The sequence below is a fragment of the Musa acuminata genome, chromosome BXJ2-11 (assembly GCF_036884655.1).
Source record: "Musa acuminata AAA Group cultivar baxijiao chromosome BXJ2-11, Cavendish_Baxijiao_AAA, whole genome shotgun sequence".
Taxonomy (NCBI): Eukaryota; Viridiplantae; Streptophyta; class Magnoliopsida; order Zingiberales; family Musaceae; genus Musa; species Musa acuminata.
Genome location: NC_088348.1, coordinates 29,536,376 through 29,549,125, shown reverse-complemented (window position 1 = coordinate 29,549,125; position 12,750 = coordinate 29,536,376). Strand labels below are relative to the sequence as shown.

Here is a 12,750-nt window from a genome sequence, read left to right as displayed (position 1 = left end):
AACAAACTACGTGCGGCATTCTCTCCATATAAATTTGTCTCGTTCCTCAAAAAATTATGATTTCTTTTTCAGTTGACGCCCGGATTTGATCTCTTTAAACTCGCTGCGGTTTCCTCCGAGGTTTGGAAGGACTCGATTCGAAGAGCGGAAACAGCATCGGCGGCGGCGGAGTCAATCGAACGGTGGCAGAGACTAAGAAATCCGTTGACCGATGGATCGAGAGATTGGTTCGGCTCCTGATGAACAGAGGGTCTGACATCTTTGATCTCGCCGCAAATCTCTTATGCTTTAATCTATCATCTCTTTATGTTGTATTTGATACCTTTAGCTGCATGTGATGATGATCTTTACTATAGAAAGCGAATAACTCGGTGAAATTTGGGCTTGCAAAGGTTAAGCTGTTAGGATGCTTTCAACTTAGTGATTTGTTCTTGGGATCATTAGACGGTAGGTATGATCCTCGATGGTGTTTGGGAACTTCGATAGGAATATAGATGCGAAATGTTTTAGTGCATAAATTTTGATTCGTTGTCGTGGGAGGATTAATAAAATCGTAGCTAGAGAGGGTAACTAATTTGTTTATAGAGAGTTTTGTGGCTATAGTGCTTGTTTTGGTACTCCTCCGGTCGCCGTGTGAATACCCAATCGAAGGAGAAGAAAGGGTATTTGGTGGCGGTGTTTCTCTTGTATGAAATTTCTCCCTGCCATGGTCAGTGTCTTTCCAAGACTTCAGAATACTGGACACTTGTGGAGTCTTACTTGTGTTTTCCTAGTGAGAAGATTGTGGTGTTAAATAATTGTCTTGCGCGACATTAGTTTGGACAAATTTTCTGCTGCTAGAGTTTGGCAAGAACCTATCCAGATATAAGAAAATTTTCACTTTATCAGATGAAAAGATTTGGTCTTGCTTTCATAGAAAGTGATCGTTGTAGGGCTTGTTCATTTGCCAGTCACAGGTTGTTTTAAATAGGGATACTTGGACGGCATGTTTGGTTGTGTGTTATCAGATAGAGTGACAAAAAATTCCCCAGGCTCAGCCCATGGTATCTCTGCTTGGATCGATTGTCAACCATTTTTCCCTTTTACAGGTTTGTTGGAGGAGCAACTGCAAACACCTTCTTCTTTTAGCATATCAGAGTATTGGAGTTGTGTATGGTGACTTGAGTACCTCTCCTATTTATGTATATACAAGCTCTTTTTCCGGAAGGCTGAGCCTTTATCAAGATGAGCAAACAGTATTTGGTATGTTTTCTTTGATATTCTGGACATTCACCATAATCCCATTGCTTAAGTATGTCATCATTGTCTTGGGTGCTGATGATAATGGTGAAGGTGAGAGTTTCAATTTTTCAGCCTTCGATTTTTTCCTGTTTTATTTTTTTTCTTCTTTCATTGCTCATACTCTTGGAACTGTTCATAGGTGGAACGTTTGCTTTGTACTCTTTGCTCTGCAGACATGCCAAGCTCAGTTTGCTCCCCAATCAGCAATCAGCTGATGAGGAGCTCTCCACATATTATAGGAATGGATACATTTCTCAAAATACTATTCATTCTCCACTAAAAAGGTTTTTAGAGAAGCACAAAAGGCTGAGAACATGCTTACTTCTCATAGTTCTATTTGGTGCTTGCATGGTGATAGGAGATGGGGTTCTTACCCCAGCAATTTCTGGTATAATGGCAAACATAATGATGTAATTCATTTTTTTTTGTCCGTGAAAATTCACACACCCCATTTTCTGTCTCTTAAACAATTTTATTTTTATTTCCAATCTCATGCTAGACTTAATTTTGGGTACATTGCAGTTCTATCATCAATTTCTGGGTTGCGAGTGCGTGCCAAGGGATTGCTTGATGGTATGTATAGCTTCTTTGTGGGCGTTTTTCTTTAAGTAGAAAAAATGATGTAGAAAACATCATGCTTCACTTAGTTGACAAATGTTGCAGATATGTTTCACAACTTCATTACAAAATTTAGTTTTCCAGAGTTTTGGATCACATATGTAAGCATGTGTTAGAAGAAACACCTCTAACAAATGCTACTCTGAGTCAAGTTAGAGGAAAAAACATCATAAGCTGAGAACCATGTCTTATTCTACTAGATAAATTTACTGCAACAAAAGTAGAGAATTCATGTATTTCATTAGGTGTTCTTATGTTATTCTGCAACATCCCGCTTCTAATCAATCTATCTAATCTACATTCTGATGTATTAGGACCATTATCTAATCTAACTAGACTTATAGTAGGACTCTATAAAATTCCTGAAATAGCTACTAAAATTAGTAACAAATAATCAGTTTGAAAATAGGAAATGTATAACCTGAGTTTCTCTCATCTTTTGCAACAACTTTTAGGAATCCTGGCTTGGGAAATCACATGCAAGCTTTCAGAAATCATTCCGATGCTGTCTTCATCCAAGTTGCATTAATACCTACTACTAGGATTTGCAAGAGTCCTAAGGGCTCTTTTTTGTGAACTTCATTACAAAAATACTTTTTTTCATAGAGTGGGAAAACTTGATGCTAAAGTAACTATTTGTACTTGATTTATGGTTAACTCCAATGCTCATAGTTAAGCCTCCTTGTTTTGCATTGTCATCTTGAAAGTTTGGATAAACTTGAATTTGTTTTAGCTTCTATAATTTTTACTCTACTGTATAACATGATATTCTTACTCATCTTCTGTCTGACATAGGTGAGGTGCTAGTCATTTCTTGTGTTGTGTTGGTTGGCCTTTTCACCTTGCAGCACAAAGGAACTCAGAGGGTAGCCTTTATATTTGCACCTGTTGTTATCATTTGGCTGTTATGCATTGCTGCAATTGGCTTGTATAATACAATCTATTGGAATCCCAGAATATTTCATGCTCTTTCTCCACATTACATTGTCAAGTTCTTTGAGCACACAGGAAAAGATGGATGGATTTCTCTCGGGGGAATACTTCTTTCAATTACAGGTAAATGCCAGATCATATGCTGCCTTTATTTAGTGGTTTTTCTTTGATTGCAGTTCTTCACTTGCCTAGTACATACTAATTTATATCTGAGTTCAAACTATTTACAGGTACTGAAGCTATGTTTGCAGATCTTGGCCACTTTAATGAAGCATCCATCAGGGTATGTGTGCTAAATATCTCGTTACATAATGTTTCAATAAAAGAACGACCATATAAGGTTGAAAATTCGGAAATTTATAATCAATACTGTTACAGAAGAAACAATTTGAAACACATGGAAAAATTAAGGTTCAACTGAAGTTATCACTGTGAAAATCAACATGCACCAACAATTATACATCGATTATGCTGTTTAAGTAATCAGTCTTTGGTCAACATCTGGATCTCATAAGGGGAAATTAGAATCCATCATCATTTCATATAACGTATGTCTCTTGTTAATCTTTTTGTACATTAGAAAATATTGACTTGGATTCATCTTAAATATTGGTTTGGTGATGTACATCGATTTACCAACGGTTGAAGATATATAATTCAGGGTTCACCATTGGATAACGAAATTGTCTCAAAGATTTGTTGGACTGATACATTTCGGTCTGTATTGGTGTATCGATACATGAAACGATGGGTCATGCCAATGAGGACTTCAGCGATCCATGTCTCAGTCACCAGTTGTACCATATCGACTTGGGCGGTACAACAAACATTGATATAATCTTATCTAACAAATTTGAATATGTCAGTTATATTAGTTAGTAAAGAGCTTAATAGTTAATAGTTGATAGTTAATAGTAGGGTCTTGGGTTGTCTACCTTTACAAAAAAATAAATCCTATCTTCATCATCGAGCTTAATAGATAAACAAATCCTATCTTCATCATTTACCTTTACAAAAATAGAAAAAAAAGAATATTGACTTGGGTTGTTTATCTATTGGGCAGTGAGTTATACTTATCTATTCAATACCACTAAATCTATTGCATACTTAATCCTTGATCTGCTCGACAGAATTATATGATGCATTGGAAGATGATAAGTCTCATGACAATCTAGTCCTTCATCTGCTTAGAATCATATAACATTGTAAGTGAATTATTGCCTTAAGAAGGGTGAATCATGAGTGAGAATACCCCTTTAGAACAGTTGACAGGGTGACTACCTCTTTATTTTGGGGCTCGACACATTAGTAGGTCTCCATGTCTCAATTTCTCAATTTCCTACAATAGCTATATTCCTATAGTGGTCTTCCAGATATTGACTTGATGCACCTTCCTGATCATGTCTGACCAGCTTTTGATAATTTTACTAGTAATAATAAGCTTGAACTGTAGGAGTCCTACGCTAACAATATGTGGATGGAGTAGTCCTATGGTAATCTGGCACATGATGTGGCATCATGGCCCAGTAAAATAGCCAACTAAATAAGGGTCCAACATATGGGTTGAATGACACTCAACAGGGATTGACTATACTAGGGTTGATGCCATCCTTTCTCTGTCTACACCTTGACCTCTCACCTGAGCTTGCCTTGAGTTCAACTGTCCTATTGCCCTATAAACAGATTTGAGTTCAAAACTAACATTTAAAGGCTAAATTTGATCCAATGCAAATATTCAATAATGATCATCAAAGTTAGTAAATATATCGCGATCTGATCCAATAGGATAATTGACCTATTACCTTGTAGAGCTTGAACCATTAACCCAACATACTTAAGTCAAAGTAGTAATAGATTCATCTAGCCTTTATAAGTCCATTCAAGCCATCTCTGTTACATGATAAGCCTGAATATACCCACTAGGAGTTAGAATTGTTTGAGTTAGACAAGAGACAATATTATAATAAATCTTCATCCTTGAAATCCACATTGTCCGATGATGATAGTGTAGGAATCTGTGGTAACAATGCTACCATGATTTCTCTTGTTTCTTTTCTGCATGTTAAGGTTGTAAAAGGTTTCAAAACGAGTTTGGATGTCCCAATGTGATCAAGGAAATTATCTTGATGTACTAAACTTGTAATGAAGAAACTATTCAATCCCCATAAAGTTACTTTCGAGGACACCAGGACCACCATTATTGTTTACTACTTTAGAATATCCATCATCATTCTTCTGTTCTGATTAGGCACTGATACAGGGCTTTTAGGCTCCCTAGAAGGTCATACAACACCTTAAGCTTTCAACTATTGTCATTGGACTGCATTACTAGAATGAGCTCAGTCTGTGCTAAAGATATCTTTTCCCTGTAACTTTCTTTGTCACTAATACTTTGAAAATCTATGCAACTCTTTATGCAGGTTGCATTTATCAGTGTCATATATCCATGTCTGATACTGCAATATATGGGGCAGGCAGCATTTCTTTCTAAGAACATATCTGATGTATCTATCAGCTTTTTTGGATCTATACCAGGTGAGTCTTCATCTGATGATGCTGTCATTTAACATTTGCTCAAAGATGAACATTTACATGTGAATTCCTGAATTTTGTTGCAGAACCTGTATTTTGGCCTGTCTTTGTGATCTCCACTCTTGCTGCTATAGTTGCTAGCCAATCTGTCATCTCTGCCACCTTTTCCATCGTGAAGCAATGCCATTCTTTGGGTTGCTTTCCACGTGTCAAAATTGTCCATACATCAAGATGGGTCAATGGGCAGATATATATACCTGAAATAAACTGGATTCTTATGGTTCTTTGTCTTGCTGTCACACTCGGCTTTCGTGACACAACCCTTATAGGAAATGCTTATGGTAAGTCTGTCTTAATTTACTGCAATATCAGCTTAAATTTTATCTGTTATGAAATTTCATGAGCTTATCTTGCTTGCACATCAGAATCTTACCGATAAATGGTCATCCTTGGAAGTTTTATTGCAACCACAGAAAATCTTTTTCATTTCTGTCAATGTTATTTTTCATGCGTTCTTTTAAGCATGTTAAAACCTATAAATATCGCGTATTTTTCTAACAGTTTAATCTCTTAGAACTTATGATAACCCAGTCAAATATTTCTTTTGCAGTGTTCAATTAAGAAATATTGCAGTTCTCTCTCTCTGCCGGTGTTTGATTAAGAATATTGCATCTTTCCTGTATTTAACTAACAAGTATTTATACATTTATATTGGGTCATTTCATAACAAGTTTTAAGATTTTAGGACCTATGACAACCCAATCAAATATTTATGATGTTTCTCTACCATGATAAAGATTTTTGATTTGGTAACATGATCAATATAATCGCCAATCATCTTGCTAAGCAGGATTGTTGCTTTTGTCCCTTTGTGATTCCAGGTATAGCAAGCATGACCGTGATGTTTGTTACCACTTGGTTAATGGCACTAGTGGTCATCTTTGTGTGGCAAAAGAACGTCATATCTGCCCTGTTATTTCTCGTTTTCTTTGGGTTCATTGAGGGTGCCTTCCTTTCGTCTTCGCTCATCAAGGTTCCGCAAGGCGGATGGGTGCCTTTCGTGCTTTCTTTCGTCTTCATGGTGATCATGTACGTCTGGCACTATGGTACTCGCAGCAAATATCTCTTTGACCTACAGAACAAGGTCTCCATGAAATGGATCCTCACGCTCGGCCCCAGTCTTGGGATCGTTCGTGTCCCTGGAATTGGGCTCGTTTACACAGAACTAGTTACTGGTGTTCCTGCTATCTTCTCCCATTTTGTGACTAACCTCCCTGCTTTCCACCAAGTTCTTGTCTTTGTCTGTGTGAAGTCAGTGCCAGTCCCTCATGTTGCACCGGATGAGCGGTTCCTCGTCGGACGGATCGGTCCCCGAGCCTACAGAATGTACAGATGCATCATCAGATATGGGTACAAAGATGTGCAGAAAGATGAAGACAACTTTGAGAACCAACTGGTGTTGAGCATTGCCAGGTTCATCCAGATGGAATCATCATCCTCTGGGAGTTGTGACACTTCTCCGGAAGGAAGAATGGCTGTCATACGAGCTAATGATACTTCTGGCACCAGCTTGGTGATGAGGGATGCTGATGAGACTGAGGTTAACTGTAACTCTACTTTCACCAGGAGCAGCAAGTCTGAAACCCTACAAAGCTTGCAGTCAATACATGAACAGGAATGGACCCCCGTCGGCCGTCCGCGGCGGCGAATCCGGTTAGAGTTGTCCGAGGAGGAAAACATGGAGTCCGAGGTAAAAGAGGAATTGATGGCATTACTGGAAGCTAAGCAAGCAGGGGTCGCGTACATAATGGGCCATTCTTATGTGAAAGCCAGGAAGACATCACCTTTCTTGAAGAAGGTTGCCATTGATGTTGCCTATTCTTTCCTCCGTAAGAATTGCAGGGGGCCTGCGGTGGCTTTGAACATCCCTCACATAAGCCTCATCGAAGTGGGCATGATCTACTATGTATAGTAATTTCTCCATTCCCATGCATGACAGGTATGTTCTCAAGGTAAAATTAAGTGTTGTTTTCATGCAACCTGTTAAGTATCAAACGTTGATTACATATTTCTGGGTTGAATTGGTATCCATGTGAAACTAAATACTGATCTTTTGTCAATATGTGAAGTATCAATTTATGAAGTCCTAACTATTCGAGGTTGATTACGATCTTTTATCGTCACCAAGATCTATAAAAAAAATTATGTTTAATTTAAATAAAAACATTTAAATATTTATTTATAATTTTTTTTTTAGATTTTCCTTTTATCTTTTTTGAATCATTAATAATAATTCATAATTTTTAACAATCTTATTTGTAAATCTCTCGAGCACATATCTATATCATCTTAATAGCTCCATACATCAGCCTCAACCTTCTTATCCTACCATGTTCCAACAGGATTCCACCAAAGAGTTCTCTGTATGAGACGTTTATGATCTGTTTGAGAAGCCAAATCAAAAGAGGGCTGCTATCAACAATCAAAAGAGATGAATAGAGACAGATGGAAAGTGCGAGTCAAATAAATTTGCATTAAGTGGTGACGGCTCACTCTTCACGGATCACTCTACTCTAGCTTTATTTATGTATGTTGGGTCCCTCAAATTTGTTCTCGAGATGCAGCTCGAGACCACGACGATAGGTTACATGAACACGACAAAACTAGTGACATCACTCAGTCCTTTAACAATAGCTGTTACTACAATGCACAAGCTGAGACGAGTTTGATTGAGGCCTGACAGACTTCGCTTATGTCGATAACTATCGGACATACTCTTGCACCTCTAAATCCTCCATCCTCAATTGCATTGCAGGAACTCAATAATGCAGTAATAAATAGAAGTGAGGCGGTAATACCTTTTCGGTGATTGCTGCAGAATCTCTGTCCACGCAGTATCTGTTTCGATTGGCAAATCAAGTACTTGAGACATGTTTGAGTTATACAGAAAGCTCGGTTAAGGCCATACACTCATCAAGTATACAACAAAACCAGGTCTCTTACAATCCTAGTTTGCAGAGAAAATAAATGCTGTTGCTATTTGGGAGTAGTAGTAGCAGTAGGGCATCCATTGAATTCTAGTGGTCGCTATTACCTACAATTTAGATTCATTTATATCATCTAAAAGTTCCTACCTAACTGAAGAGCATGGTGGAAGAGATCTATTGTCCGGAAGCAGCTTTTGACAGTTGAGGCAGGCCATCAATCATGCTCAACTGTCTCCTGAGCTTTCCTACGTGGCCCTGTACCTGTAACCATGATAATATACTCGCATAAGTGATGATTCCAAGGAAGAGAAACCGATTAGCCTATCCTAATTACCTGGATTTGACTCAATCAGACATCAACCAAATGACTTCCTTTTTGTTCTTTTCAACTAAATGATTCACAATGGATCTTTAAGACATATTCACTCAGTATTGATCTAAAAATAACAAAAAAAAATTGTACCATATCAATTATTACTGACCCGTACCAACATATGCCACAAGAGCATATCAGTATCATACTAATCCATCTGAACACTGGTACAATTACCAGATCCAAATTTTAATCCTTGCTTCAGAAAAGTATGTACTTTCAAATCGTGAAGGCATTTATACTCTTGAAAATCATAAATAAGATCATGTATTAAAAACAAGTACATAAGCCCTTCTTCAAAATGCCTGCCTTCATGAAAAACTATTTTAAGCTAACACGGACATTCAATGCCAAAATAATGGATGGAAGAGTGAAGTATGCAAAGATGAATAATGAGGGGCTTTATTCTCACATATTGACGAGCAGCTGCAAGTTTCAATAGCTCGTCTGCCTCTGAGAAGTTCATAAACCACTGATTTAGTGGATGGTCCTTGGTATCACCTCTTTTCTTCTCATTGATATTATTAACAGGACCTACAGAAAAAAGTGGTAACTTTGAAACCATAAATAGCATGACAAAGAAGGCCAAAGAACAGAATGAAACTATACCAGGAGGTGGCAAGTTTAAGCCAGAAGGTAGCCTTGGAACAATTGCAGCAGGATGATTCTGGACCCGTGCAAACAACGCTTCTGTAGGCTCAGAGAAAACAATTTCATCATATATCTCCACAACGACGGGTTTTTTGGTTGACTGGGGTCCATTTTCATCCTCAGGAAACAATTTTAGCTGGTGATATCTGTGAACAATTATTACATGTCATTTACTTAGCAGGCTAGACATAAAAATAAATGTTTCTGCAAGGACTTACAGGTCCAGTTGTTTGTCGCATACATCACTGTGGAAGAAGAGTCTAATAGCTATTTCAAATTCACCCCATCCAGACTCTGAAAGTTCAAAAGGTGCTGATCCTACAACCCTAGTTGGATTGTTGAAACTAGGGTGCAGTTGAAATACAGCACGCTTAACTATGACACCCAAATCCTCATTTGTTGCCCCACGAACATAAACAGTCCATTTGTGTGAATTGTACCTACAAGATCCAATAGAGTTTACTTTAGATGTTATGAAACTCAGATGCAACATGGCATATTTATCATGTATAATGATGACTTTCCTAGAAGACAAGCTGCAGTAGAAGCAACAGCTAAAAGAAAAGAAATTATTATAAGTACGAAAAAGACTTACTCGCTTGCCTTTTTACCAAGCCAAAATGCTATAGTTCCATAGACAATTGGAAAGCTAATTTCCACATCTTTTAGCCTTCTGGTCTGAGCTTGCAGAAAAGCACAACCAAGATAATCAAGTCAATATTAAAAAACTGCATACTCAAGTCATCACAGCAGATAAGAGTACAGCAGAAGTTACATGATTAGTGTTGTATGGTTGTAGAGACCGGAAAAGTTCTTAATTTGTCATTCAGGTTTCTTGGGTCAACTTTTTTTCTGTGCAAGATAAATCTAATAATCTACCTCCATTTTCTAAAGCATAATTGGTCCAAATTTCGCTTCATTTAGCATGTTAACCAGTTCATGCCTTGAAATAATTCAGCAGTCTCATCACTGGCTATTAAAATAACTGAGAACATTGAGAAAGTGCATATTGATAAAGCAGAAAAATGGCTTTTAAGAAAAGATAAACAAAGGATGAATATATCTTTTTGTTTAAATCGATAAGAATGACAAAGCCACCCTCAAATCTCAATCATAAAATTCATGGACCAGAGCTGCAGAGGTTATTTTCATGTATGATAAGTCGATAACATGCCTATAATCACAAAGATGTAAAGACCAGTATGTAAGGTTCCAACGACGGGGGATCCTCATGGTCTTGATAGTACCCTCCCAGTTATATTTATGTTTTTCTTTTCATTTTAATGACATTTAAGCTATTTTCTTTGTCGCCTTGATCCTGCCAATCTGATCCAATCAATCCTGATGATCTTAATTGAATCATCCTAAGACTACTCTGATACTAATACTGATCTTTCAAACTATATGGATAAAGCTAATAGAAACATTAAGTGTGAAAAATCAAGAAGGCCTAATTCAACATTTGTACTGGTGAATTATTGATTAAGATAATAGTAATATTTACATTGATATATTATCTTAAAATTGAATCTTAATTATGATTTTGGACATTACCAATCCTACATATAGAAATCATTACAAGGCCCCACACCATGATTTGGATTATTGTTATTCTCTCTTTGGATTGAGAAAGTATCTTAGTTTATAGTAATCCTAATCGATAGCTATCTGAGGGTACTATTCCTCCTTGAACAGAGGTAGTACTTATTAGATGTGTAATTTTAACAAATCTAGGTTTCTGGTCCACACAAAAGGACACATTCATGATTATTCACTGTCTATTTCATATTTATATCTCACCAGTACGTACTACAACTCACAAAAATCATCATGAAGAACCATGATTTACACCAGGGTTCTCAATTTCAATGTGTACCATTTAGTATAGACAGTACATACTGGTTCGAGAGGATATCAATATTCAGACCGTCCTCTATCGAGCGGCACCAATATTCAGACCGTCCTCTATCGAGCGGCACCAGTGATATAGGATCTGTACCGAGCAGGTCAAAATATGACTGTTACTGATACTTCAGATTTTGATCTTTACCGAGGTGTACCAGTTGGTATGCACCCCAGAATTCGATCGAGGCGTACCAATCGATACGACCCGGTACTTTTCGACCATTACCTTCAAATATTTTTGGAGGTATTTTAGTTCTTTTCGGGTGTACTGTCGGTATACCTCGGTACATACCTACCGAACAGGGCTCTGTGATCCGGTATGGACCGAAGTTGATAACCTTGATTTTTACACTGTGCCAAGACACACACAGATCTCGCCATGATGACGCACTCATGAACACAGACGAGAAGAACAAGGAGTGCAAATAAAGATACTAAACAACTCCTTTAAACGATAGAGTGCAAATCAAGGAGCGTCAACGAAGATCCTTCCAAAACCATTCAAACACATGCAGGCAAGATAGGAAGAAAGAACACAAAAATAAAACAACTCTATAGACTCCAGATCAACGGATTAGCACGACATTGAGACATTCAATCGTAATCGGAAGGGAAATGAAGACAACTTGGAATGAAGCAGACCATTTTTTGTTTTCCCTCGATCTTCCGCGGATTTCAGCCTTTCTCCTCCGTGAAGCGTCAGAGAGACCCTCTGATTCACGACGAAGGAGCGAAGGGTGAGAAGGAAACCCTCGCGAACGGACCACCGTCTTTGTAGGGAGAAAGGCGACGGAAGGAAGAGATCGGGAAGAGGGTTGGGCGAAGATAGTTGACAATAACGATCGACGGGTCGAGGGCTTTGAGGAATTGAACGGGTGGCAGTCTCTGTCCGGTGTGGCATCTTATAGCTACGTCGATGGTTCAGTTCGGTTCGATTCGGTTCGTTTGGGTACGGTTGGGTTGAGAGACGGTCTATTAGAGGTGGTTCCGAACCGTAGCGAGAGATGGATACATGAACAAGCATTTGCATAGTATTCTCCATTAATTGTACACTTCAACGCTGATAATGTGTTTTTACATTATTTTTAGCATGCATAACAACTTAATTGCACTCGAAGATTTGATCATGTGAATTATTTATTAGCTAACTTGCTTGATCAAGACTCGTTTGTCAGTTTTAGGATCTGATTTTTTAGATCATTTTTTATAAAAAAATAATTCTTTTGTCCTTGCGATAATAATAAAATGAAGTGATTTGATTTTTTCTTAAAAAAAATCAATTGCAAGCATTTGGTTGCATGCAATTAAATTACTTGTGACATCAATACACGAAGCAAATTGGCTCCTAATTTCTCCGGTTTTGATTTTTCGATTCATTCCAACGTAAGTTGAGTCTTTTATTCGTTTAAACAGTTATATATATATATATATATATATATATATATATATATATATATATATATATATATA

The 12,750-nt window shown here is 37.5% G+C and overlaps 2 protein-coding genes across 4 annotated transcripts; one reads left to right on the top strand and one right to left on the bottom strand.

Annotated features, from left to right (window-relative positions):
- The first annotated feature begins 77 nt into the window (after window positions 1-77).
- LOC135586021 (potassium transporter 7-like) lies at window positions 78-7,785 on the top strand. 3 transcript variants are annotated; one of them, XM_065132292.1, is made up of 10 exons: window positions 78-250; window positions 1,089-1,332; window positions 1,421-1,669; window positions 1,804-1,854; window positions 2,695-2,955; window positions 3,063-3,115; window positions 5,253-5,367; window positions 5,451-5,705; window positions 6,246-7,363; window positions 7,767-7,785. In XM_065132292.1, the coding sequence occupies exons 1-9, from the start codon at window positions 212-214 to the stop codon at window positions 7,334-7,336; spliced, it is 2,358 nt and encodes a 785-aa protein (XP_064988364.1). In that variant the 5' UTR covers window positions 78-211; the 3' UTR covers window positions 7,337-7,363; window positions 7,767-7,785. The 3 variants fall into 3 exon arrangements, with proteins under 3 accessions (XP_064988364.1, XP_064988365.1, XP_064988363.1); XM_065132293.1 differs by lacking the exon at window positions 7,767-7,785 and having other exon boundaries at window positions 1,089-1,242; window positions 6,246-7,531; XM_065132291.1 differs by lacking the exon at window positions 7,767-7,785 and having other exon boundaries at window positions 6,246-7,531.
- Window positions 7,786-8,132: 347 nt separating this feature from the next.
- Window positions 8,133-12,062, bottom strand: LOC103971956 (transcription initiation factor TFIID subunit 14b). The gene is made up of 7 exons (XM_018820487.2): window positions 11,923-12,062; window positions 9,971-10,053; window positions 9,594-9,815; window positions 9,334-9,521; window positions 9,137-9,258; window positions 8,499-8,612; window positions 8,133-8,262 (listed from the first exon to the last, which is right to left on the bottom strand). The coding sequence occupies exons 1-6, from the start codon at window positions 11,923-11,925 to the stop codon at window positions 8,526-8,528; spliced, it is 705 nt and encodes a 234-aa protein (XP_018676032.2). The 5' UTR covers window positions 11,926-12,062; the 3' UTR covers window positions 8,133-8,262; window positions 8,499-8,525.
- Window positions 12,063-12,750: the final 688 nt, after the last annotated feature.

Excerpts from the sequence above, each read along its gene's own strand:
- LOC135586021 (XM_065132292.1), top strand. The coding sequence starts at position 212 with ATGGATCGAGAGATTGGTTCGGCTCCTGATGAACAGAGG. Across the intron at positions 3,116-5,252 it reads TTAATGAAGCATCCATCAGG|GTTGCATTTATCAGTGTCAT; the intron begins GTATGTGTGCTA and ends CTCTTTATGCAG. Across the intron at positions 5,368-5,450 it reads CTTTTTTGGATCTATACCAG|AACCTGTATTTTGGCCTGTC; the intron begins GTGAGTCTTCAT and ends ATTTTGTTGCAG.
- LOC103971956 (XM_018820487.2), bottom strand. Across the intron at positions 9,522-9,593 it reads TGCGACAAACAACTGGACCT|ATATCACCAGCTAAAATTGT; the intron begins GTAAGTCCTTGC and ends AATTGTTCACAG. Across the intron at positions 8,613-9,136 it reads TTGCAGCTGCTCGTCAATAT|GTACAGGGCCACGTAGGAAA; the intron begins GTGAGAATAAAG and ends TCATGGTTACAG.